Genomic DNA, 27,907 nt, shown 5'->3' with positions numbered 1-27,907 from the left:
AATCGTTTCTGGAAAGGCCGCACTCGATCGAGATCGAGTCGACCATATTTTGAGCCGTACGCGTGTTTTCTCGTGAACTATAATACTTTATTATAATCCTTTACTTCTAATCTTTTCCTAATTTCTTCTAATTACTATATAATCTAAAACAAGATTCTAAGATACTTTTGCTTCAGCATTCTCAACTCCATGTTCTTGAGAGAGAAAAGGTTTAGTTCTTCATCAAATCAATTTGGAGATTTCTTCTTACTTCTAACCTAATATATTTGCTTCATTCGTAAGTAAACTTCTATCTTCTTAATTAAGGTTGTTCATCTTCTCTTTTATGTTTTATGAATTTATATTATTAATCTAGTTTGATCCCTGACCCTAAAATTTGGGGGAAATTAGGGGAATTAGCAATGAGATTGATTAGTGAGAATAATTAGTAATTGTGTATGTAATTCTCAATGTAGGTGACGGGTTTGTAGGTTGTTACTGATTGCTCTTGTTTATGCTTCAGATTGCTATTCAGGTAGGGATAACTCCTTACTCTTCCCTTGGGATGTGTTGATTATGTTGTCTAATGTTAGTAACGGTTGGTCGTTTGATAAAGTCATTATTCTGTATTGCGTGTGTTACGTTTGGAGTCTTGATTGGTAGTGTAGTGTGGCTGGTTGAATATAGCTTGTCAAGTAGTGTAATGGGATGGGGTATGCATGTGATGCTGCTCTCCGTGCTTATGGACATATCGAATGAGCAAAAATAGGATAATTGTCAAATTATGAAAACATCTTTCACAACAAAAATCATTTCGACAAAAATAGGTAATATATCGACTTCAAAAACTACGGTCAAAATTCCGTCTTAGAAATCACACATAAATGGGACGAAAATAGAAACATAGAGGTATATAATAGTCCCCTTATTTTCATTTCAAGTTATCACATTACTTAGATAGGCCACCATGATATATGGTGGGGAAAAACAGATGCGACTCAAAACAAAATAAGGGTAATGAGGGAATCATGCAAAGTTACACCGGAAAAAGATACCGAAACAGAAAAGGAAGGCTGCGGTAGGGTTCGCTGCACAAAGGCAATTGCCTGCTGCTCACCGTTAATTTTAACAATTGGTCTCCCTTGTGATGGGTTACCATTTGTGGCGGATATTTTGTGAGTTAAAATGGTAACAAAATGGGTTAGTGGAGAAAGGGAACCACATGAATAGTGTTGTAGAGAAATAAAAAGTGGGTACTTTGTGAGATAAAATGGTATCCGTCACTCTTGAGTGACGGATATGTGCCGTCACAAACAAGAATTTGTGTTATTTTAATTCACTACATATGCTGAACTCAAAAATTCCTACACAATCATTACACAAGACATACATGAACTACTAAAAACAGTATGCACAAAATCAGAAGTTAGACCATCGGTTGCAAATTACAATAATAATGACTTGCAAGTTCCATGAAAGTCTGAACACAATCTGAACATGCAAGAAACCTTGCACCAGGATGAACCTTTCTTGCTTAAATAATAAAATGCGAACACCTGTATTCTATGGTGTTAGAAGAAATTCTAATTTTTTTCTATGATAGCCCAAGTTTTAATAAACAGAAATGTACAACTAAACGCAGCGAGAGCTGGTTCATATGAAAGCAAGCAATCTAGCTAAAATCCACTTTAAGAACTAAGGCGATATACTTTGATTTGCTACCCACCACCTATTGTAGGTGGGCAACAGAGGTCACATACATTCTAGGTAACTTGCTAACAAAAGTTTGACCAGAGCAAACTCTAGACTAACCCTACCAAGTAAAATGTCGAGTCAACCTCATTGTTCTTTACCACTGTCAGTTTGATGCGGGTTTGGATTATATTCAAGAAGATGCCAGCAAATCCTTGTGAACACAGACAGGTGACCGCATTTAGTCAGCACGAGGCAACAAGAAGCTGAATCCAGAGTTATCACGGATAAGAGATGGTGGTTCCACATCTGCAATGTCGATTTTATCCATGGATTTCGATATGTCATCCACAGAAAATGGAATGCTGCAAAACATAGACAAGAAATAAGAGTCTACTCCCTCAATTCATACAAACTCTCCAACTTCAACAATGGCACAATGGTAATAAAAAAAGCAATGAAAATCGGGTGTGAAAGTGCAAGTGGTCCAGTTTAGCCTTTTAAATTATAGGACAATCTATCTCGAACTATAAAGTGCATGTAAACTTAATACAAGAAGTTTTAAGAACCAGTAAAATAAGAGAAAGGAAAAATTTTATGAATTAGAGGGACTAGGGAGTATACTATAAGCCATACAAAAAAGGAAAAAAAAAATTGTTAAGTTCTCGGCTCTAACCCTGTTGTTTGAAACAGCATAAAAAGCTTCAGAAATTTGGCTGTAAGTAATGAATCAATTACGAATTTGTAAGAGTAGAAACGTGAAGAACTAAATTAGCTGAGCAATAAAGTGAGAAGAAAATTGGATATATTGAGATGTTTCATTGGACATTTGTAAGAACAGAAAGAGGTTTCAACTAAATCGCAGTAAACGAGTTCCATAAGAATTCAAAAGTAAGCCTTACTATGTAGGGTTTAGTTTAATTGATTCTACAGTTGCAAACAAACATATAAGGGACTACCTATTGTCTACTATTTTGAAGTATTCACTTAGGGTGTGTTTGGATTGAGTGATTTGAAGGGAAAAGAAAGGGAGGGAGAGTAGGAAATTTAAAATCCCTTGTTTGGATAGCAATTGAGGGTGGAGGGAAATGGAGGGCGAGAGATTTGGAGACTTTGGAGGGATCCAATTTCCCTCCTCCAAGCCTAATCAAAATCTCTCCACAATAGGCAAGATTTGGAGGGAAATTATATCCAAACATCCACACCCCATGTCCCCTCCCCTTCCCTTCTATCCCTTTCCCTTCCCTCCTTTCCTCTACCCTCCCTTTCCCTCCACTTTTGCTATCTAAACACACCCTTAGTTGCTTTTTTGTCAAAAGTTTTGAAACAAATGTATTTATAATTTTTTTTTGAAAGGATAAAATTTATTTATAATTGGTTAAGGCATAATCTCACTTCCCTTCCCCTACCCTGTATGTTGCAGCTAACAAATACATGTAAGGCGGTCTTACCCAAGTATATTTGTAAAGAGGTTTTGTTTTGTTCATTTATGTAAGTTATGATCTCCTTTTGGATATCACTGTTTTACAGCATTGGTGTAGAACAGCATTACAAGAAACTAACTGATACTTCGTATATGCTCTAGTAATGGTGAGCAGAATATGTAATTTTACATTTCCCTCCACAGTAGGGGGCGATGCTGGGTTAAACGTTGCTGTAACAAAACTATGTACTCCCTCCATTGAAATCCAAATGTCCTAAGTTTCACCATTTTTGTGCGAGAGATTTTGAATTTACGGGACACCTGGATTTGAATGGATGGAGTAATATTTTGTCAGATAAGAGATATATGTCCATACAATGAAGTGGTGTCTGGGTGATGGTTCAAACTTGAGGCCTAACTAACCCAATAACTCTATTATAAGTATTAGTACTTATAGTATCCCATACCTAGTCTAACTAACGCAAAAAATATTCACCAGGCGGCCCTGACACCACCTTTATCATCGTTCACAGGAATTTGAAAACAAATTGATACAAAATAAAACAAGAAATAAGATTAGATTTTATTAGTTGTTTAGTATTTTATTTTATTCATATGGGAGTCACGTTACTTTTTTTCTCGGTCAAGTTATAAGGAAAAAACGCAGCTTTGTGTAATCCGGATTCGACGAGTTTTCGATCCAACTTAAAGTTACTGTTTGACGCGTCTCAAGCAATAACCCGAATTATAGTCAATAGGTCTTGACTATATTTCACCATTGTTCGGATTATAGGTCTAATCCGAGCAAATATCCCTACGGATTCAAACTTGTCCCTCGGTCTCAGGAGTTCGATCCTCACTACTATCATCGTTCATTTATTTAAATCGCTTCCACGCTCGTATCATATGGTATCAAAGCTTCGGCTCTTGATTTCCTTAAACCAAGACGGTCCTATGGGGGCAAAAGAGATGGAACACTATCAGGAGAGTTCTTGATTTTCTGAAGAAACTCCGGTGGAAAATAATTCTGCCTTAAATTTCGATTTGCCACCTATATTTGATGAATATGGTGACGAGGAGACATTAGACTCAATCCAGCTTAAACAGCCACAAAATATTAACATGGCTGATTCTCAAAAGGAGCAAGGTGTTATTCCTAACGGGTCATCTTTTCAATCGGGTTTGCTCATCAAAAATATTTCTAGCAAATTAAATTCTCGAACATTGACTGAGGAATTTTCAAGCTTTGTGTATGGAAGGTGGTGGGGTGGAAGGCACAAGCTGATATGGCACGAAAGGGTTTTGAAATCAAACCAGATGAATGGCCATGATATCTACATTGAAGATAATGAGTTAAAGAAGCTTTGACACCATGTTCAGGTTCATCAATGTTGTTTGACCTCAATTTCCCATCGAGGCTGCTGAGACTTATATTTGATCCCAGTGGATTCCATGGTTCTAAGAATCGGGACAATTCTTTTGAAGAAAGGAAGTATGATACAAAATAAAACTAGAAATAAGATTAGATTTTATTAGTTGTTAGATCTTATTGATTAAGTTTAGTATTTTATTTATTTTATTTAATTTATATAGGAGTCTTGTCAGTTAAGAAGACAGTAGCTATTTAAATAGGACGTTGTACGTTACTTTTTTTCTCAGTCAAGTTATAAGAAAAAAACGCAGCTTTGTGTAACCCGGATTTGACGAGTTTTCGATCCAACTTTTGTTACTGTTTGACGCGTCTCAAGCAATAACCCGAATTATAGTCAATAGGTCTTGACTATAGCAAATATCCCTACGGATTCAAACTTGTCCCTCAGTCTCACGAGTCAGATCCTCACTACTATCATCATTCATTTATTTGAATCGCTTCACCATTTGCCACCCCTTGCCCAGGAGTATTTCGCCTATGGTGCGCGAGCACGACCATGCTATATTAACGTACAAGAAAAGTATTACTAGAACCAGCCACAAACCTTGAATCGTCATCCAATAAGAAAGAATTGCTAACTGCATTGTTCGAGTCCTCCGTCATTAGTACTCTCATGTTAGATATAACCTACCAAGAAAAAATAATTGTAAAAGTCAAGTATTACCAATTCTGACAAGCGAGATGTAGCTTAATTTCTATCCAGTTGACAGTAACACTTACTTCCGGACTGACACTGTGGGTGCCATACTTGTCATCCCAGTACATTGTGCTAATGCGATACAGCTGTTGTATACTCAGAACCTACAAGTGGACATAGGAGGCTGGTATTAATAACATTCGAACAGATGATAAGGGAAATCACTGAACGTTTACTAACTTGTCTGGTACTCACAGGGCAAAGCTGACGGCTTATTTCATCTAACGATTTTTTGGGTTTCTGATGTATGACCTGATAAGATAATGATTGGATTAGTTACTAGAAAATCATATTTTCAATCTAACATCACTCATGACCTGATAAAAATCATTACCAAAAAGCCAATAGCCTGTCGTATATGCCTTAGTTCATCCCATGATGCCCCTGCATACTGCATCCTTCGTAGTTTATTTCACTGAGTTACTATAAATATCCATAATCAAGTAATGGAGAAAAATTTACCTCTTCAGTTGCAGTGTAACACCAATGTTCTAGTTCAGCTAGACCCGCCTTGACATACTCACCATTACTAAATGAACAGCATTCACGCCTTAAAAGAAGACTGCATAAAGATTCAGATAATTGTTGGTATATTTCTATTAAACTCCTGAAAAACATAGTATCATGATAAAGTAGTACCTGTTGAATAATTGCACGTTGATGAATGAAAATATCTGTGTGAATATCTTCCGAACCAAAAAAGGAGGCACCTGTAACAGAGGCAAGAACAAGTCGGAAAGGGAGAACAGTACATCTAGCCAAAAATAAAGATTCAAGTCTGAACAAGAAGAGATGGATGCCTGACAAAGTAAACCCACACCTCTTTACGAGTTTTTATTTCGTGTTTGAAAAAAAAAAAAAAAAAACTGTTTTTTTTCTGAAGGATACAATGCTCAATATAAATAACCAAGTCCAATTATCTCACATGATTTTCTTTCAATGTGCCCAGGAAATTTCCAAGACTTTTGACGATGCCTTGCCAGTGAGCGATCAAAGCTTGCTGCGCAGCAGAATTTGCAACAGAACGAGACGATCCCTTGACTAGACTTGCTCTTGATGTACGTGGCGCCTAATTCAGTTATTCAACAAATGACAATTCTAATTCTAATAAATAAAATCAAATAAGACGGGGGTAAGGCTGCACCTTTTTTTTAACTTATTATTGTCAAGTAGCAATCATTCGATACACATCTCCACACAATTTTTATTATAGGTCAACCGCAAAGAGCATGTGTTTTGATCAGCATAAGGGAAAGGTTGTGTACAACCAACCCCTTGCTACTTGCAGGAACTCCTTGAGATGTTGTAATGTTGTAGACTTGTAATATGCAAAATCAAATGATTTAACTTCTATTTATAAAAAGATGAGCAGATGAGTTTCCTAACCTGGATACACAGCCCAAGCAGTGGTGAAATCTCTTTTTTAAGATTGTCTCGAATAATTCCATATATCTTTTCAACGTAAGCAGTAAGCTGCTGCTTGAAAAGCAAAGCAGGATACTTGGCCTCAACTTGATGCAGAAAGTCAACTCCACCAGTCATGCCATTACTAACAAAGGAAAGACTAACTCCATGAGGACTTCCACGGAAACTCTGAAGAAAATATATGGGACCATCAAATTAGGCATTTCCATGTTCAGGCTATCTAACATTCTAATCACGCCAGATGTAATTTCATTTTAAAGAGAGCTATTGAGTACAAAAAACATTCTACCTGACTCATCCGACCAAAAAGAGTGGCTGATGAAGATGTCCCTCGACGATGTGAGGCAATTCCAGCTGCACTACTTGCTTTTAGGGTATGTTGTAGAAATAATAGAAGTGTTGAGGCATTGGACAACCAATAAGCCAAGATGTCATTGTTATCTTGCGTCTTCAGTTTTTATACAAAAAGCAAGGACACAACTAGAGTTAGTTTAGCCTAAAAAAAGGAAACAATAGTCTGGTATGAAGTCCATAAATCCAAACCTCAATAGCATGGCCAAGTGTTTGAATTATACGGTCGAAAATGCTAGTTCGCTCAACTTCAAAAGATCTCCAGTGAAGCAGGCATTTGTATATTATACAGGCTGCTATAGGTCTGTTTCCAGCAAAGCCCAGAGGCTGAGCAATACATCGAATTAATAATTCCTGATTCTCCTGTTGTTTCTCATTGAGAGACTTCTGTGGTTTCTCCTCTATTTCTGCTTCTCTATGGTTCATTGAATGACTGTGTAAATCCTGAATTTAAAAAAAAAAAATCAAGTGAGCGAATAAGCCAGTCCAGAAAAATACGGCAAAAGTTAGCACAAACGTAACAAAATCTAATAATTTAGAAAGAAAATAAAAACCCGCAAATGTGCATCCACAAAACGACCACTCTCAGATCCCCTCTGCAAGACAACAGATAAAGTGAACATCAGTTGACTGTATTGCAAGCTTAGTATCCACTGCTTGAATATCCATCACTAAGTATACCTGGAGAATTGACCTTGACCGTCCTGATAGAAACTTGTTAGGTGCCATTGAGACAGCCTGTTGGCGAAGGACTTGATTCTCTGATTCCAAATTTGTGAGCTTTTCTTCTAGTCTAATAATCAGATAGAATTGTGTAAGCTTGCAGTAACTTCAACTTTTCATAACGCATAGCCAAAAATGACGTTATTGCACTGAATGTGACCACCAACAGTGTAAGGCTGAATTTAAAGTTGGAAACACGTATAACAGAGAGTTTTTAGCATGCCAAATACGGGCTTAATTCCATTCATCCCTCTTAGAGACAGCTTTGAAAGGAAAAAAAAAAGGAAAAGGGAAGGCAAGAAAAGTAAGATAGGACCTAAAATAATATCTGGACTCTGGAACATTTGCATATATACTAATAAAGCAGTCATCAAGAGTACAATCTCTTTGTACTTTGCAGTACGTAGTAGAGCTATACAATGGAAGAAACAAAATACCTTGCACTGGTAGTACCAAACTTCCAGCCAATGTGATCCATATCTATGCACCTCTAACCCTAATAATCTGAGACTAGAGTAGAAGTTGTCGTCATGCACAGGGTCTCACAGGCCTAGAAGGGTGAAAGCTATAAACCTTATAGAAGCAATTGTTTCATGCTAGATGGTTCCAGTATAATCAAACATTTAGGTGTTTCTTAAATTTAGGCTTCAGACAGACAATTAAGATCATGGCACTTCGACCTCTGAACTACAAATTACAATCTGTTGGCAATTTTGGCAAAAGATGCAGTTGACATCTCTATGACTAATGACTAGGCGACTTCGCCAATTATTATTGTCGAAACACAGAAAAAGAAAAAAACATTAGTGACTAGTGAGGGTTCCAAAGTAGTATTTGAATGAGTAACATTCAGTACTAAATCGAGCACTTTAAGGACTTGGGGAACATAAGCTATATTATCACTTCTTGTGAGATACTTTCAGAAACATAAGAGGGACTTGGCACATTACTTGTGAAGAGATTCTTGAAGCTGCGAGATTTTCTTATCCGAGTCATCAAGCTTTTTGTGTCTTTCTTCACTCAATTCATGTGCTTCAGCAAATTTCTTATCAGATTCATCAGCTCTTTGTTTCTCTGCTTCAAAAGAAGCCTGGCTTGCAAAAAACCAAAGGAAAAAAAGGAAAACATTATGTCGGGTTAAAAGAAAGTAGCACGAGCAAAAGAAGTCGAACAATCCTCTTCAGCGATGTTATACTTCCAATCTAATCTCCGCTTGAGGCCCTCATAAGGCATATCAAACAACAGGGAACATTTTAGTACTACAAAACAAGTTATAATGTTATTCTTGAGCCAAACCTTGAATCTTTCCAGTTCTTCTTTCAGGGAATCAATTTTTTCTGTGTCTTCAACGATTACTTTAGTTTCTTGAACAACAGGAGGGGTTTCTTCTATGGCCTTCTTAAAAGCTTCCCTTTCTTTTTCGAGTAAACAATTTGTCTCGTCTATTTTACTCTGCGTAACTTGAACTGTATTTTTCAGTTTTGCAATTTCCTGGTTTTTTGTGTCCTCTAAGTCAGCCTGTTGGAAAAAATAAAATGATAAAAAAAATTTAGCATGGAAGCTCCAAGAAAGCAGTAATGCTGCTGACATGCCTCAAACCAGAGCAGCAGCAGCATCTGAAGTGTTATATTCTTAGTGACGCAGGGAATGATAATGGAAAATTGTTTTTACAAAAGTATCATGCTTTTACAACTTCTAGAAATATGAAGTACCCGTAATCGTTTTTCTAGATGTAAGCGCAATGTGAGGTCTTCCACTTGCTTTTGAAGCTTGTCCTTTGCTTCTTTCAAAGCTCCCGTGTCTCTCGCAGCCTGTCAAAAGAATATAGACAATATGGATCAAACTTGGCTTCAACTATCAAAATTACAAGTTAAAGAGTGGGGCATCAATGAAACTGTGGTTCTATCATGTCACTGGAGCCCTTGACTGGTTATGAGTTATGACCATCACGTTGACAAAAAATTCATAATAAAACTCTTCATATAGCTCTAGTGATAGATTTGCTTTTGTCTCAAAGTACAAATAGAGTTAACCAGATTAAGAAATATAGGTATTTGTTTGTTAATAGGCACTTTGACAAGTTCAGGCAATGATCCTTCAGTTGGGAGGGTGCATGATACCTAAAACTTTAAAAGAAAGTACCCTCATCATCTTATTGAGATAATAATCTAACGGTTTTAACAGCTATAAATGGTTAAAGTCCATGCCATCCCAGAATACTTTCTTGATCTAACTATTGTACATATGGTATCAACCCTCAGTTTATGATTATGTCATGGAAATTCATCAATAAATGTCGCTGAAAGTATTCTACTAAGACTGTTCATTCTGTACTGAACTGCTTATGCATGATCTTTAACACACTTCAGACATCAAACTTAAACTCTAACATTCAGAATAAACATGTGTAAGAATCCTTATTGCCACACCGCCACATTTTGGACACTTCCTCATAAGTTTAAGCTGTGAACAGTCCCATGGCAAGCATGCAGAAAACTGCCAGACACGAATAAGATAACCACACAAATGAGCAAAAAGTGTGAACAAATGTATATATCTATTTGAAACTAACCATCTTTAGCTGCCTTAACTCCTTTCTTGCACTTTTTCCCCTCCATCTGCACTGTGCAACTAAGGATGCCTTCCTGAGCTTTTTATAGTATGCAGAAGCTTTATGGCAACGCCATCGACTCTAAACCAATTAATTCATTAAAAAATGAAGCTCGGAAAAAACTAGCTATTAAAAGATGAACTGTCTACATTACTAAAATGTAAGAAGGATGAACCTGAATAAGAGTTGCAGCTTTACTTTGTCTCCTAAACCTATACTCTTTACGAGCGGTCATTGATCGTAGACCTAGTTGCAAGGCCAGCACAGAGACACGAAGTTTTCTGTATTTTTTCCTGGTTTGATATTTACGTGCATTCTTCTGTATTCTTACAGCTGCCGCCTCCCTTTTCATCCTCTCAAACCCTTTGCAGGCCAGATTTCCTAAAATAGTAACACAGAATATGCATATAAGAGAATACTATAACTCAGATGTGGAAGGAGAAAGATTGATGAAGAAAAGGAGTATCTCCTCGAGTGAATGATCAGAGCATGAAGAAAAAATCTGTTACTTAAACATATCACTTTGGCTGCCTGTCATGTGTCCAACACTCCAACCTTCCATCATGTGACACAACACGATATTACAACAGTTCATTTTGGTCCAAAACATGGATCTCTTGCACTCTTAGCCATGTCTAACACTGGACACAAGACGGTGTCGTGTCCGACACTTGCAGCCAAGTCGGAGTAATATAGCAGAAAAAAACCACTTGTCTATATCAAGAGTTCAAGACCTAGATCCCAGGGTGATATTTCTTCTTCCATCAGAGAGAGGCACTTTTGATGAGTTAAACAAGCTAATTTTTGAAGATCAATATGAAAAGAAAGCAATTTGTTCACATGTAAATGACATAAGCATGAAGATACTTTGACCCAGATGAGAAACCAGTAATCTCTTGAAATAGATTGGCACAAATCTATTTTGGTTAAAGTCCAAACTAATAGTCCACTTTAGGATAAAATGACACCCTTCCTCAATCAATCTTTATATGAAGGAACAAACCCAAAGGATCGAATTGGAGCACAAGAAAAGTGTAGAACATACATAGCCAGTGTGGACATATCTTGAGTTTCTTAAAAAGAACTCTTCTTGAATGTGGTCAGACTTTAGAAATAGAAGTATAGATTCAGATGATCATCTCTTGAATAGGCCAGAGTTAGATGACAATAAGTTAGCTTTGTTTTCACAGTAGGCGAATTAATAGGTTAGTGATCTTACCTCGTAAAGAAGACTGTATGCAAACAACTGCTTCACGCAATGCGATGAACTGCTTACGAGCATAATGAGTTCGGACACGGCGCTGAATAGTCTTTGCTGCACTACTAAGTACCTCAGCTCTTCGTGCATCGAGTTCTGCCATCTGACCAGCTCTAAGGAAAACCTTAGTTTTGCCTATCTGAAATAAACCGTTTGAACATAAGATTACACACACTGAGATAAAAAGCGGAAGGTACTTCCTTAACACTATCTTTCTTTGTCAGGATTTTAGAAGTAACAGGAATCTTATTTGTCACACAGAACTTTTGTTTTCTTAAAAGGATAAGGAAAATAAAATACCTGGTAGCCTTTGAGCCCTTTCTTTTCCAATATTTTTTGACATGCAACCCTGTCATCATAGCTGCCCAAGACATCATACTAATACCAATTAAGCAAGATGAGGAAGTTTGGAAGACAACAGGCTTTAACCATAAAAAGTAAAATTTTAAAAAATGAAAAATTTTGAGTTATAAGGGGGAGGGGGAGAAGAAGGAAAGAAAAACAAGATAAGACATACTTTCCATCAGTGACCTCTGGTGCAAGAATTCCGAATCTATTTAGAAACTCAAAGAAAGGACGACGAGTAGGGTATCCAGCACAGCTGATTCGAATAGCCTCCAGAACACCCTATACCAACATACAAAAAACAGAAATCACATTAAAAGTAACAATGATTTCATGAAATAAGAATTTTTAAAACACTACTGGATTAGCCAAAAGAATTGAATTTTACTCACACCACAACGCAATTGCTGCAAAATGTTCATATTTTCGAACACGGCAGGTTGTAGGAGATTATTTGGCTTTATACACCGGATATAGTGAGGTTCTGTTGAGCTCAGAGTCTCCATCAACTGTTGTAATTGAACCTATGCCCACAAAAGAATGCAAAACTTTTTCTTACTTCTGATTGATAAATAAGCCAGTTTCGCAGATCTCAACTAGTTTACTGACTTGCTGTTGACTAACCGCTCTGTCCAATAATAAACTTCAAAGTTTGTTTTGCACAAAACTAAGGATCACACGAGTATATAGCTAGAAATAAAATTAGATGAACGATGTGGGGTTAGAAACTATGAATTGGTCACAAATAACATATTAAAAAAAGAATCCAAGTGGGAAGTCTGTTAACGAGACAGCCCAAATAGGAAACCAGGAAGTTGGATCAACAAAGGGAGTACCTTAAAACGAGAACCAATTGAAGAGAACTTGGTAGACTTGTTTGAGGTCTTTGTTGTTTCTTCAACAACTGGAGGGAAAAGGCTAGTTACAAATGAACACTTTGAAGATGTTAACAGGTCTTGGTGTTCAGGCACCACATAGTCCTTGTTTTTGTCCAAAAACTGATCAGCCTGGTATAGCACCTGGTGATCATGGAATAAAATTAGCGTGCAACACCAACAGAAACCCAACAGGCAAATCAGAAATCAAGTAATACCTCGCCTGCATAATGAGAAACGATGAAATTTGTTCGAGAGAGTTTAGGCTTGACAAGGCGTCTATGATTTTTGTATGTCTGAAAAAGCTTCGAAGCAAGCGTCTCAGGCGTAGACTTGGGAAACATACTGGAGTGAAAAAAATATGTAATATATAAACCAGAATATACATGAGATTGGCAGTAAGACTTTCACAAGTTATCCACTAGATATCAGAGTTTTAGGCCTTGTTTGGATAGAAGGATTTGAAAGGAAAGGAAGGGGAGGATTTGGAGGGAGACAATTTTCATTGTCTGAATAGCAAAATGGGTCCAAGCCAAAATGTTTCCCTCAAACAAAGGAAAGATTTGAAAGGAAAACTCTCACCACCATTCCACCTTCCCCTCCCTTCCCTCCCTTTCCCTTCCCTCTTTCCTCTCCCCTCCCTTTTCCTCCATTTTTGGTATCCAAACAAGGCGTAAGTACAGTTAACAGATGCAAATGTGAAAGATAAAGAATGACGATTCATTTATCTGGATATATAAGCATAATTTCGTGTTGAATTGCTTACCAGGCCTCGTCTAAAAGAGCTATGATCCCACCAGGTTTCTGCAAGAAACTCGAAGGTTAGAAAAGGCACTTCAATCTCATGCAATAAAAAGTGAGGCGTCTCGTATTTTTTAAGAAATAAAATCCTGAGAGTGTGTTTGGATACAAAAGGAGGAGGCAATGGAAGGAGAGGGGGAAGGAGGGACGGGAAATGGGGGGAAGGGAAGGGGAGGGGGAATGGAGGAAATGAGTTTTCCCTCCAAATTTTTCCTATGTTGAAAGGATTTTAATTTGTCTTATAGGGGGAAATGGAGGGATCCACTTTCCCTCACATCCATTTTGCTAACAAAAAAATGAAATCACCACCCTCCCTTTCTCTTCAAATCCAGCTATCCAAACAAAGGGTAGATGCTTAAACTTCAAAGACATTCGTGTAATAGGAAGCCCCTAAACCCATAAGAGGAGAAAATCCGAAAGCGGAATGATGTCCCAGCAACCAAGACATTAAAGGTTTCACAATAGATCATGCAAACTCAGAAATTATTCTCAGTTATTACTTCTCCATTTGGTTCATTGTGTAAAAGCTAAAAAGGGGAACTATTAATTCCCTGATTTCAGCAGACTTTACTTTATAAACAATGGGCTTATGACAGGATCATTTTTCCAAGACAATAAAAGCCACAGAGAATAAAATTCTTGACAGTGTCGGATCCAGAACAAGTATAACACGTCCACAAAACCAAGAGAAAAGAATTTTAAAGATAGAAGTCTGAGAACATAACCAGCATAAGATCAGCTTGTAAGCATATATAACTAGAGACTAAGTTTTCATACATGATTGAGACAAACTAAGCAACAATATCAGTCTAGATTTAAAAGCAAAATTGCTCAATAAACTCTTTATACTTCTTGTACCATGATTCTTGAAGTATCGAATGCAATTTTCAATATGGTCATCCAAAAAACACATCTCCTCTCTATGTTCTCAATAGTCAATACAAAGGTAAAGTTGTGTACATCCAAACCCTGCCCCCTTTTATCCCGTCACAGGTGGGAGCCATTGAGCCATTGGGGTAAAGTTGTTAGCAGTTGAGGTAAGAGTGTAAGACATGCCTTTATAGGGAGATGGACTTAGCGTAATGCAAGGGCCTGCTTTAGATGGACTAAAAATCTTGGACAAGAAGGTCAACTACAGAAATCAAGTTTATTTTCGTTGAACTCCAAAACTGTCACATTTCCAGGATACTGGACGTTTAAATGACAGGAAGCAGAAAACTGCTGGGCTATCACATCAACTCACAGGATGCAGAAACATGTGGATGTTTTGCTGATTCAAGTGATTATTAAGCGGGCTCAGAGATGGAATTGAAATATTGGTCATTGAAAAACATGAACATGCCCCAAATCTGTAAGATAGGTGTTAAATCATGAAAACAGGTCTGGGACACATTCATAAGGAGGAGAGAGAGCTCACTTCATAAGCCTAAAGAAAGGTTTCATCCTAAAACAAATTGGTCTCCTTGCTTTATAAAGTAGTGAACTCCCTCATTTTGTCAATGTGGGACACTCACATGTGAGTAAACCACATAATAGGAGCTCTTAACACTACCCCTCACATGTGACGTCTCTTAGAAACCTGGAGGGAAGCTATGGGAGTGCAAGGAAGTGGTTTTAACAAACCCTCAAAGAGGCCCTCCTCCAGTGGCATAATTTAGGCCCAATTCATAAGGAGGAGAGAGAGCCCACTTCATAAGCCTAAAGAAAGGTTTCATCCTAAAACAAATTGGTCTCCTTGCTTTATAAAGTAGTGAACTCCCTCATTTTGTCAATGTGGGACACTCACATGTGAGTAAACCACATAATAGGAGCTCTTAACACTACCCCTCACATGTGACGTCTCTTAGAAACCTGGAGGGAAGCTATGGGAGTGCAAGGAAGTGGTTTTAACAAACCCTCAAAGAGGCCCTCCTCCAGTGGCATAATTTAGGCCCGATTTCAATTCATCAAACCCAAAATGAAACATTGGGCTCTGAGCCTCTGATACATGTTAAACCATGAAAATGGGTCTGGGCCGCACCCATAAGGAGGAGAGATAGCCAACTTCATAAACCCAAGAAGGTAAGCAAATGTTAGTCAATGACAAAGACGATGATGCCCCAAATCTGTAAGATAGGAGTCCAAATGACAGAATAATATAGGTTTACACTGATATAAACACAAGGAAAGTGACCACTGGAAAGGTTCATCAACAGGAATACTGAAATTGACCATCTTTAGGCTGCTATTAAGAGCAGTTTGTGTCTACCAATTGTCAAATAACTAGAATGTAAAAAATGGCAAAGCAATGTCAACTGAAGAAATCATGGACCAAATAGCATCATCCTTAATCTATCATTTCTAAAGGTTATCTTGATTTCCATTATCGGGGGTCTTAAAATAACCGTTCACCTTACGATAACAATTACTGACTGTTCCTACGATTTTCAGTGAAGCTTTGTTTCAAGAATCATCAAAGTGTTTTCAAGAATTCAAGTTTATGATTAAATGCTGAAACATAATTGAGAAGGCATTGTAAACCTTTTCTATAAGGTCAAGAACATCTTGATTGTCAACGAACTCAATGTAGCTCCAATCTATCTTCTCTTTTGTGTATTCCTCTTGCTCCATCTTAAAGACATGCTACAAAAGCAACAAGATTATTAGCTTCACAGTACCAGGAATCAAACTTACAGGATTGATGTAACGAAGCTCACCTGGTTGAAATGTTGTTGTAGTTTCTCATTAGTGAAGTTAATACAGAACTGCTCAAAGCTGAACAAGGTTATTGAACATTAAAATTAGTTTGTTGGTAACTGTTTGATTAGTATTTATTCTTCAGGTAGAAAAGGACGCCAATAACACTACATATCTCAAGAAAAAATAATCTATCTGTCTATATATCTATCTATATATTCTAGATATTTACAATTATAATACAAGAACCGATATGCCACGTGTCAATCCCATATTCACTGTTTACTATGGTTTTCCCGCCCAACCTCACAAAATCTTAACCCAATTCTTTCATAATCTTTCCGAAAATCATGCATGGACATTCCTAATATGTATAGATCGACCAAATCTTAACCCAATTCTTTCATATACAGTAGTAGTAGTAGTAGTAGTAGTAGTAGTAGTAGTAGTGGTGGTGGTGGTGGTGGTGGTGGTGGTGGTGGTGGTAGTAGTGGTAGGTGGTGGTGGTAGTAGTAGTAGTTGTTATAGTTTTTTTTTATAAAAGACGGTTTGGTCTCTTAATAACTTTATTAGAAGGCTATCATTAAATTAAAAAAAATGGTACGAATGTTATGAAAACATACCCAAAAGAGATCATTTTAAGTCATGATCAATAATAAAGAGTAAAAAAATACACAAAGGGAGACGATACGGAAAAAGCGGTCTCTTAGTTACTTAGTGAAAGACCATCTTACCTAAACTTTTGTACCTTTGAAAACATGAACTACAATATTTCTTATGAATCCATAACTTATTTTTCCAGCTTTGGTACAACTTAAAAACGAGATGATCCAAAAAATAAAATATTATCCATTTATAAATTTGAATCTTGGGAGGCGGAATGTTATTATCTCATGTCGCACATTCGTTTGTGACTCATCTCTGGTCATGCAACAAGTTATGGCTGGATAAAGAGATACCATAAGTTTGAAGTAGTAGCCCAATTACGAAAGCCAAATTAAGCCCTCCAAATCATTATTATTAATTCAAACTAAAAGCTTCGGGGATTTGAAATAAACTTGATGGGGCATATTCTGCACCGCTGACCAAGTCAACATATTGAGCAAGGTCAAAGATATCCACAGCAAGTCAACGACTTAGATAGCCTAGCCGATGCAGCCCATCGGCCGGTCAGCCTGGGTCTCGGCATGACAACCTGCCAGCCGGGACACATAACCACGTACTCACATCCAAGACCCCTCGGCGGTGAGTCAACAGGGCCCGCCGGCCTGCCATAAGTCCCTCGGCCGAGGGGTAGATCAGTCTTTCCACCTGCTAGCCACTTGGCCACTTGGCCACTACGTGACAAAAGGTGAAAGCCTATAAATACTCCTCAACCTTCATTGAGGAGAGGGGCCAACATATACACAACTAAACCTAAATACACTATTCATCTGGTAATATCTTTCTTATCTCTCTACAATATACATTCAGCCAAGTAACGACTTATCCTTTAAGTTTACTGACTTGAGCGTCGGAGTGAGTACGCTTGGCACAAAGCCAAGCCCTCAGTTCGTTCATTGTTGCAGGAGAGGCCGAGAGGAACGATTAAGACCAAAGGAGAATCCAACTCAAGACATCATTCAACAAGCCACGGGTGGTAACTATACTTGCTCTGGAATTACACCCGGAACAAAACTAAAGAGACTATTAGAGAATATTAGAGTATTAGGAAAATATATTATCATTCGATAATATATTAGTTATGGAATATTCTTGGTTTATTCTCTAATTGGGACAATGGACTATTGGACAGGTATAATGGGATTAATCTTATAAACGAGTATGCACACAAGAAAGTAAGCACATCTTCACGAGTTCACGGTTAATGACGATGTATAATGACTTCAAAAATTCAAATATGTTTAGTGTTTTATTTGGCGATTTGTGTACTCAAACTAAAAGCTTCGGGGATTTGAAATAAACTAAAGAGGCTATTAGAGAATATTAGAGTGTTAGGAAAATATATTATCATTCGATAATATATTAGTTATGGAATATTCTTGGTTTATTCTCTAATTGGGACAATGGACTATTGGACAGGTATAATGGGATTAATCTTATAAACGAGTATGCACACAAGAAAGTAAGCACATCTTCACGAGTTCACGGTTAATGACGATGTATAATGACTTCAAAAATTCAAATATTTTTAGTGTTTTATTTGGCGATTTGTGTACTCATTATAGAACTCCTCTAGACGATTGAATGGTGTAGAAACATCATAATTATTTTTTTATGTATGTCATTCATATTTTAGAGCATATTTTTTTCTCACATTTTAAAATATTATATAAGATGAGTAATTCATCTATGTTGTTTTTCGAATACAAAATTTTCATAGTACAAATGACCAATTTTACCTTTAGATAGTGGTTAACACTGATGACCAAGGTTCGGACATTGGTACTCCATCAACCCTTATAAGATGTTCTACATTTAAACTAATAATGTTATAACTATAATTTAAAACTTATTTATATACGACATCTAATAGGCACGTCTAGTTATATATATAGGGGCGGGATGCCTTACAAATTAATTTACAGTACGAACCGCACGAAGTACTCTGAAACACATAATAGTACTCCTGATACATAAACGATCACTCTAGATACACAAATATATTATTGTATCTAGATTATAAATTTGTGTATGTGAGTGACAATTTGTATCCACCCACCACCCGACCATGAACTACCACCACCCCCACGACCACCACATCAACGCCACCAAGACAACCCCCACAAACCACACCTCCATCCATCACCACTAGCACCTGCCGGCGACCACTCCAGCCACCAGATGACGCCGGAGAAGTGTCGGCCACTTTCATCACTTTCACACCGTTGACCGTTGACGCAGAATACACCAACCTTATCTCTGTCATGCACAGAACTACGACACTTCACCACCATGCACACTAACCAACACCAAGCAACCACCCACAGGCCACAACTATATGACACCACCACGCACACTAACCCCCACACAAGATGATCTAACGGTCTATGGAGCAGGTGGATCCACGATAAAGCAAGGATGTGTGATGTGTCACGACGAGGAGAAAAAAGGAAGGGGCCATGTGTGCGGCTAGCCGGCTGGGAACTCTGCCGGCATGATCACCGGTGGTGGCGTGCTACGCCGGCGTGACACGCATGAAGCGAGCAGAGTGGAGAGGGCGAAAAATGCGTCGAAGACGCGTAGACGCATCGATCGGCGCATCGCCGACATCTGGGTGGCCGAGGGAGGTGTCGGCGTCTGCTGGTATTGGCTGGCGGCATCTGCTTGCATTGGTGAAGGTGTTGGGAGGATAGGGTTTGGAGTGGGTTATGAGGGGTTACGCCTTGGGAGGGTTGTGAAAGGCTTGGGCCTTCAGTGGATGCATAAAAAACAATTTTGAAGTAGTTCGCACGGTTCGTGTCATAAGAGTAGTTCGTAACAGATCCGGATTATTATACATATAATTATTAACTAAAGCAAGCTCTACCTCTCTACCCATGAAAATTAAAAATAAAAATAAAAAGAGCATTAGCAATTAATTGTTAGATTATCTTGGATAATAATCAGAAGTTGAGATGCTAATGATGCGTCTTTAATTTGTTGCTTCCATTTTTGCAGTTGTATACTCACCCAAAATGCTACTACCTTTGCCCTAAGTTTGCTTTTGACCTTCCATGGGCTTTTAACAGAGATTATTGCAGAAGTGGGACCAACACCCTACTTTGGTAACTGCGGTTGGCAGGATGTCTCGAGGAATTCTATCCTAACTACACATAAGGAATTAGAGTGTGTCTAGGCTCATCATGATAATATGACCAAGTTAACATAATGAACCCCCAAGTCAGAGAAGGCTCTCTTTCCCTTCAACCTCTTAAAAGTTAAACATAAACATGTTTGTTTGGCTAAAGTCACTGTCCTTGATAAAGTACATTCACAAGACATCTGATACCTACACCATTTTCTTTGAATTCTTACCTGTTATGCTTAAAGCTTTCAAAGCCATAAATATCTAGGACACCGATCAAAGACTTTGAGTTGGGATCCTGTCCAATTGATACATTTATTTTATCAACCAACCTGCACAAAAGAACACATACATGGTTGACATGAAAATGAAGTCGACGTTAGAATTTTAAATACAAAACAAGATTCATATCCCTAGCAAAGAGGAATATGCATAATGCCAGTGTCCTACCAGTCAAAGAGTCGAGAATAAATTGTCTTAGCTAAACCATCCCTGCTAACTGTAGCATTAAGAGGATCAAGACTTCTCTTGATTACTTCTTCAGGGGTAATCATCACACGTTTTAACAACGCATCCTCCAATGCTTGTGGATCACACCTGATATATTTATGAAGGGTTATGGCTCTTTCTAAGTTTAAAATACTCTTGAGTGATTTATAAATGCAGATAAACCCATACATGAGGAGTTCTGATACAATTTTAAGATGAAATTTCGACTTGTCATCTTTTACAACTGATGAGTCTATCTCCTGTCCTTTAGCAAAATCAATATTTCCCAGATGGAGTATTGCGGCTACAACCCTAAATATTGCCTCCTGAAATAATGAGAGCATAAATGGAGGAGAGAGAAAATATTCTAAAGGAATAAATAGTTATCAGCCTAACAAATGTTCAAGTAATCAAGTCACTCGACTACCTGCTCCTTCTCACCAATTCCGACAATATCCATCGCCCTTCTAGTAGCAAGATAGTCACGCGCATCACTAATACCATCCAGTTCATAGCATTTTGACTGATTAAGATAGTGAAATGATTTTGGATTCTGTAGTTTATATCTCTCTATCTCCTGGAGACCAAAAAAATATAATAGAAGATCCCACATATTAACACATAATGAATTTCAAACTAATATTTTTTTCATAATTAATACTCCGTATATAGTACTCTCAGAGCAAAAAGTGGTTGAAATGACCGTACCTCTTGAGGTGCCGCACAAAGCAGATAAAAGCAATGATAATTACGCTCAGGATCACTAACTTGACAAACACGAGACCTTTCAAGAAGGTATGTCCTGACGGCTGCCCCTGATATTCTGCCACGCTTGTCAAATTGGATCTCGACAAATTTACCGAAACGGCTGCACAACAAGATTTTCAGACATCAGCAATGGACAACTGATGAGACCAATAAAACAGCTTTGTAGCACTTTGAATGCATAATCATGCTCAGAGGAAAACTAACATTAATTTCTAGGAACAACACCATCCATGGATTCAGGAAAGTAGAGACACAATTGCATCAGAATAGGATGAATACTATACCTGGAATTATTATTTCTGACAGTTTTAGCATTTCCAAAAGCTTCAAGAACTGGATTTGACTGCATTACACGGTAAAAAAAATTTAGAAAAAAAAAATTGTAACAGCTCATATCAAAAATAAATTACTACACTTGCATATTTCAATATTCCTAAGAATAGGCACAAATAAACGTAAAATGAAAGAAACATAATAACTCAAATTTTATCATACCTCAAGAACTTGCTGTTCAACAGTCCGTCCTTCAGTTGAAGAGCGGCCACCTAGAAAAGCAAGGTATCGCATGAGCATTTTTGTGGTCTCTGTTTTACCGGCTCCACTTTCACCACTAACTAGAATTGAGTTGCTCTTCCCCTCCTTTATCATTGCCCTATAGTCCACAAAACTACCACTATCAGAAAAGCACGTTTAGAAAAACACATTTGTGTGACCATAGGAAATCAAGAGCACCTGTAAGCAACATCGGCCACTGCAAAAACATGGGGGCTTAATTCTCCTAGAGGTGCTCCCTTGTATTGTTGCATCATATGAGTATCATAGAGATGAGGCAGTCTTTGGAAGGGATTTATAGCAATAAGTATATTTCCAGTATATGTCTGTCAGGTCAAGAAAGGTGTTAAAAGGTAAGAAAAGTAACCAAAGGAACTGACCAAAACGGAAGATTTATCTATAATGTCAGCATCTGAATTTTTCTCTCATTATCTTGTCTGAAACAAACACAGTTACTAACATAGATTTCATTCAACTCATATCTAGTGCGTAGATTCCGAAGGACCCCTGGTTCATGCAAATATGATAGCTTTGTCATGTCATCCACCCCAGCTGGAGGAGCTTCCATATCCTTAGGATATAATTTGGATAATTTTGCAACAACCTATACCACGTCCAGATGAAAAAGTTAAGATATAAATGTTTTACAACTACCTTGGATATCTCAATAAAAGTGACTGAAAACAAATGATTTGTGTCATGATGACAAACCAGCTAAAACTGGAACCTATAAATCTTAAGCAAACTCCTAGATATTATATGTCACCAACAGAAGCCAGCAAGGATGTATCTTTAGGATAGACAAAAGACAGCATCATGCAGTCACACTTTCTTTGTCTAGGCATGTTCGAGATCTGGTCCAACACCATATAGATGTGTACGAATGTTTTAAGAATTGGAAGATATTTGACAACATTTTCGGTTCAAGATAGGAAATACTAAATACATGTGTATCTTTGTAAGGTCTTTTGTTCCCGGAAACCTTACTAGGTTACAATAACCAGGTCTGAAACATACTCTGGCACAGAAAGTCTGAAGTGAGGAATAAGGTTTGTGAATCGACATCAACATTTACTATATGAGCTTTGAATGTGCTTTTTCTAATGTTGCTCACCAGGTATTTGACTACAAGGAAATCAAGATTAGCGAGTATAAGTCATAAGCTGTCTAAGTACCTTTTTGCCATTTGACGTCTCAATTTCAGCGTCCTGTCCAATTATCTTTACTACTTGCCCATCAACCCAGGCTATATCTCGGTCCTCAGCCCAGACATGCGAGCCTACTATAATGTTAACCGGAGTTTCCTGCATCAATTATAATTGAGTTCATGAGTTATATGCTGTCTTTGTACTAACCAGAGATGCATGCAACAAATAAAAAAAAAGTGAATCATAGAATATGGCTTCAAACGGAAAACACAAAGAATGGATATTGTGTCTCAGCCCAAAACAACTATTCTGACTGACAACTGAGAATCAAGAACAAGCTAGCAAGCTTGCATGTAGAACTCACAACCTATGTTAATCAAACTCGGAGAGAAAAGTCCAACACGGGTGTGTGTCCAAGAGTCAAACTCGGCCATTTTATGAATGTAATAACTCGATATTTTTGGTTGAAAATAAAGTGTGCGAGTATTATACCCTTGTGTGAGTGTCGGTTGTCAGACACGAATGCAAGGTAATGAAGAGTCAGAGTAACATAGCTCACAACGCACTCCAAAAGAAGTAATTTTGAAATGTGAAGAGTATATGTATGCTATGTAGTCTTGCCAGTAGAGCACAGTATTCAGTAACATAGCTCACAACGCACAGAAGCATTAACTATGTTTGGCATTGCGACGTTAGCCAACAAATGACATACTACATAGCTGACGGCTCAATAATAGATAATTCTATACACTAAACTTGTTGATTTCTCCGACATCCAGTTCGCTAGCTTGAATTCACGCTAAACGAAGTAATATCACACCTCAGACCTTGTTTTTCAAAAAATACTCTTAGACACATTTCATCAAGCACATAGAAGTCTCCCCAATTCTCAATCGAAATGCTCGAAATTAAATCACAAAAATGACGAAATGTCTCCATTTACAATCAAAAATTTCAACAACATGACAACATTTAGAAATTTAACACAAAAATAAACGCAACTACATTGAATATTAAACCTAACAACACAAATCAATTAGCACAATTACAACAAGATTAAAGAGAAATTAAAGAAAACACGTACCATGACGCAAGAATCAAAACACCGCCTTGCTCAATTCAAATTCACATCATGAAAATCAACCATTTCAGACGAAAAAATCCATGAATTTCTTCAGAATGTGATGATGGAGAATGATGGAGATGTGGTGGGAGTTATTTTCTCTCTCCTCGTAAGGGAAGAAGAGTGACATTCTGCAATTAACCGTCCAAATTCGCTTCCTTTTCGCCCGCACATTCTCTCTCTTTCTCTCTCCAATTTCCATGTCTGACTATGAGTGAACGTTAATGCCGAGTTTGCAGGAGCCTTGTGACTCCTAATTTTCCTCTCTCTTGTTCGTTCCTCCATTGCCGCCTAACTTTGATTCAACTCCCACCTCCGTTTTTCTGAAACTTGATGGGCACATTTACGATTGGGGTGTGCTTTTTCACACCCGCATTTTACTCTTTCACATACGTCTTTTATAATTTTACCCTTGTTTTGGTAAAAATTTACCGGTTAGTTGTTTAGATTGGTGAGTCAAAGTGATCGTCTATAACTACGAGCGAGTCAAGGAACCACGGTGTAAACTAAAGTAAAACACAACAAAAGAAAGATCGACGCAAGGAGTTTTTGTGACGCGGAAACCCGGTGTGGAACAACCGCGGGGGGAGTCGGAATCCCGCCAATATTAGCACTATAATCGGAATATTTTAGCCAATAAGGAAGCTACAATGGTGTTTGATGAGAATGATATAGAAGAAAAAAGATGTCGTTTCTTAGTGATTATGTGTTGCCTTGGAATGAGATCCCCCTGACTGAGTCTTGCTCCTTCTTTTATAGCTGTTATTTTAGGTTTGGCTCCTGCAGGTTCCTCCGGGTCAGCTCCCAAGCTTTCAGGAGCCGTTACCAATTTTTTAGGGGTCAGTTACCTGATTTTTAGGAATTAAATGTGCTGACTTTTTCTTCTTTGACTGCCCCTTTTACTATCATTCAAGTGTGCTTTCTTTATTCTGATCTTATTGTCCTAGTTTTGCCAAGTCATCAATCCCCTTTTATTTGATCTCCTCCAACCGGCGCCTGCCACGTGTCAATCAAGTGTGTTGTAAATCTTCTCCATTTATTGCTAATCTTTATTCCTCTAATACTGCTGCTTCCTCTAGAGTGTCGTTTTCTCAGGCTCCTCCATAGTCAGGCTCCTCCGGAGTCAGGCTCCTCCGGAATCAGGCTCCTCTAGAGTCAGGCTCCTCTAGAGTCGAGTCACTCTAGAATCAGGCTCCTCCGAAATCAGGCTCCTCCAGAATCAGGCTCTTCTAGAGTCGAGTCACTCTAGAATCAGACTCCTCCAGAATCAGGCTCCTCCGGAATCAGGCTCCTCTAGAGTCGAGTCACTCTAGAATCAGGCTCCTCTGGAATCAGGCTCCTCTAGACTCGAGTTACTCTAGAATCAGGCTCCTCTAGAGCCGAATCCTCCCGGGAATGAGGCTCTTCCCGAGAATCAAGCTCGCTCTTCCGAATCAAGCTCGCTCTTCCAAACCGGGCTCCTCTACAATTTGTTTCCGACTTCTAGGTCCGTCCCAATAATAGGAAGTAGGTGAGTTGCCCTTAACCTCTTTAACTGCGCTTGTTTTAATATCCCATGTGTACTTTTCTCATCCTACGGCCCAGATTCATCCACGACATTAATCCTCTCAAGCCTTGATTTACCACTCGTTACTTGCCACGTGTACCGATATGAAAATGTGAATTTTGGCCATAACAATTGCCCCCAATTTTCCTCCTCGGCCTCAAGATGAGGAGGGAAATTAGTCTTTCAGGTTCTGGATGTGGTCGTCATTTTCTTAGAACAAATAGTTGTCTGCTGGATACACCGGGCTTAGTTCTGAACCCCCTCTCTGTACCCAGACTTGTTCTCGAGATTTTTACTCCAGGCCCCTGGTAGTCTAATCTGCTCGCTCTTGCTGGACCATAGTATATTGCTCTGGCAGACTGATTTCTGGGTCTCTTTGTTTGTGCTGGTTTGGAAGTAAGGCTATGTATGTTACCAGGCAGAGCGTTGCTGGTAGATTCTAATTAGAGTGAGGTTGACGGATAGGCAAAGCTGCCTCCTCCAGGATCTTCTTCTAGGCTCTCTACGATTCTCCTACTCTTGAAGTAGCAGCAAGTAGATGCTTTATAGATATAGACCTATGGTTTCCAGCCAGTAGATGCTGATGGACGCTGGGTCCTGCTCACGAAAGCTTATGGATGTTGGGTCGAGCTAGTAGATGCTGAAGGATGCTGATGGACGTTGGGTCCAGCGGATGGAACTGGTGGATGCAGGGTTCAGCTGGGACCAGCTCCCTCCTGACTTTACCGTTATGCCTCTGTCAGGGGTAATTCTGGTGGTGAGAACCTCGAGCAGAATTTGCTCCTTCAATTAGTATGCAGTTGGTACCTGAAAAATGTCAGTGATACAACATAGGTGTATGCGACGGTATACTAATGCATGATCCACTCTATATGGTGGCTAGACACGTTGTGATCTTTATATGCCATGAATGCAATGTCTATCAATGTGTCGTGAGAATGATCACGTTCGAGCGTGTGTTTGACGTGTGTTCTACCGTTCGTTTTGTATTCTGCCGTTTCTGGCGTACTTTTGTTTTATCGTGCGTGCACCTTTTTTCGTTGTTTTATTGCCGGCCTTCGTTGACTGGAGGCTCTAGGATTCAATTGCCTACTCTGTTCAGAGGGGCCCCGCTTGCGTGGGTGCTGAGTACTACAGGAGCCTCGTTCGTCCGATATATGGGTACTCAGCCATAGACCCACGCTTTACTGTATTGACATATAAACTCCATCAGATTAGTTTTTGCAAGCTTCTTTCTCTAAAACACATGATTTCGGAAATGCTTTAAAAGTAGGTCTTTGAGAATGTACTATAGATAAGCTTAGGGTTTAAGATTCATAATGCTTAAAACATGCTAAAAGTTATTTATAGTTCAAAAGTTTGAGCAAGCTAATGGAAGTTAAAGTCAAAAGATTTGAGTAGGAACCAAAAAAGAATTTTTTTTTTTTTTTTAGTTTAATCAGAAATTAGGGCTCTTAGAAAGATAGGATCACTTAGCAAAACCTGAGACCTGGCAGAGTTGTATCTGGTAGACTGTGTACCAACATATGCCATCTTAAAAATTGAGAGGTGCTGGCGATAAAGTCTGAAACCTGGAATCTGGTGGAGTTGCATCTGGTAGACTGTGTACCAAAATTTGCAGTCTGCTGGCGAATTGTTGGAGAGGCTCTTGCCCCCTGCATGTCTTGCACAACTTACGGTGGAGGGCATGCAAAAATGACGACACCTGATCACCTTTCTTTGCTGAGCAATAAGTGGTTATATTCCGGGAGGGTTGTAGAATGCCCTTGGATCCTGCAGCTACTGTTTGCAAGTTTTTTCTTCCAGTTATTTCATTTTATCTGTGAGAATTTGGTGTTTCAAAGATTCTGCAGTTCTTTGCATATCTCCGGATCCTCGGTCGTTCGGACTCAATGATGGTTCAACGATATGCACCGCCCCCAGACCATGGATCTCTACCCTGCCAAGGATCACAATGCAAGATAACGAACAACCAATAACTGAATACCTCACCTCCTTGTTGATCCTCCAGAAATTGTTCTCTCTGAATGTTATTCTCGGGAAGGTAGTCGTCGATGGATCTTCCAGCTAGCATGGTTATTTATTGGATCTGTAGAAATATTGGTCCTGGCTTGGATGTTGCCCCCAGAGTAATGAGAGCGTCCCCAGTTACGCATTCGGTCCGCAACCGGGGATCTGTCTGGATTTGGATGGTTTCGGTGCTTGA

General features: G+C 38.5%; 1 protein-coding gene and 1 long non-coding RNA gene across 4 annotated transcripts; one reads left to right on the top strand and one right to left on the bottom strand.

Moving 5' to 3' along the window:
• The first annotated feature begins 179 nt into the window (after positions 1-179).
• Positions 180-1,948, top strand: LOC141657368 (uncharacterized). The gene is made up of 3 exons (XR_012548738.1): positions 180-277; positions 456-514; positions 1,842-1,948. It is a non-coding gene; the product is annotated as an uncharacterized LOC141657368 (long non-coding RNA).
• LOC141657367 (myosin-11-like) lies at positions 1,464-24,506 on the bottom strand. Of its 3 annotated transcripts, XM_074464572.1 has the most exons (38): positions 24,117-24,506; positions 23,060-23,188; positions 22,345-22,488; positions 22,065-22,210; positions 21,828-21,984; positions 21,617-21,675; positions 21,273-21,432; positions 20,992-21,141; positions 20,754-20,890; positions 20,526-20,672; positions 20,306-20,407; positions 16,309-16,366; positions 16,133-16,234; positions 13,578-13,615; positions 13,030-13,156; positions 12,773-12,955; positions 12,329-12,460; positions 12,109-12,218; positions 11,892-11,952; positions 11,553-11,730; positions 10,509-10,714; positions 10,295-10,414; positions 9,435-9,533; positions 9,019-9,240; positions 8,673-8,812; positions 7,681-7,792; positions 7,554-7,595; positions 7,192-7,443; positions 6,938-7,096; positions 6,610-6,816; positions 6,149-6,292; positions 5,863-5,933; positions 5,686-5,785; positions 5,558-5,614; positions 5,419-5,475; positions 5,247-5,327; positions 5,071-5,153; positions 1,464-2,036 (listed from the first exon to the last, which is right to left on the bottom strand). In XM_074464572.1, exons 1-38 carry the CDS (start codon positions 24,117-24,119, stop codon positions 1,913-1,915), a joined length of 4,599 nt encoding a protein of 1,532 aa, XP_074320673.1. In that variant the 5' UTR covers positions 24,120-24,506; the 3' UTR covers positions 1,464-1,912. The 3 variants fall into 3 exon arrangements, 2 of the variants coding, with proteins under 2 accessions (XP_074320673.1, XP_074320672.1); XR_012548737.1 differs by lacking the exon at positions 24,117-24,506 and having other exon boundaries at positions 5,558-5,607; positions 23,060-23,194; XM_074464571.1 differs by lacking the exon at positions 24,117-24,506 and having other exon boundaries at positions 23,060-23,194.
• Between the last annotated feature and the right edge of the window lie 3,401 nt (positions 24,507-27,907).

This window comes from Silene latifolia, chromosome 5 (assembly GCF_048544455.1).
Source record: "Silene latifolia isolate original U9 population chromosome 5, ASM4854445v1, whole genome shotgun sequence".
In the NCBI taxonomy this organism is placed as follows: Eukaryota; Viridiplantae; Streptophyta; class Magnoliopsida; order Caryophyllales; family Caryophyllaceae; genus Silene; species Silene latifolia.
Note: the sequence above shows the minus strand (reverse complement) of the source record. Positions and strands in the feature narration are given on the sequence as shown.

What these genes read in the sequence shown, in the direction of transcription:
- LOC141657367 (XM_074464571.1), bottom strand. Translation starts at nt 23,194, where the DNA reads ATGCAGGAAACTCCGGTTAACATTATAGTAGGCTCGCATGTCTGGGCT. An exon ending in TATTCTCGACTCTTTGACTG is followed by an intron (nt 20,408 to 20,525) that starts GTAGGACACTGG and finishes TCTTTTGTGCAG; the next exon opens with GTTGGTTGATAAAATAAATG. An exon ending in GTTACACTGCAACTGAAGAG is followed by an intron (nt 5,615 to 5,685) that starts GTAAATTTTTCT and finishes CGAAGGATGCAG; the next exon opens with TATGCAGGGGCATCATGGGA.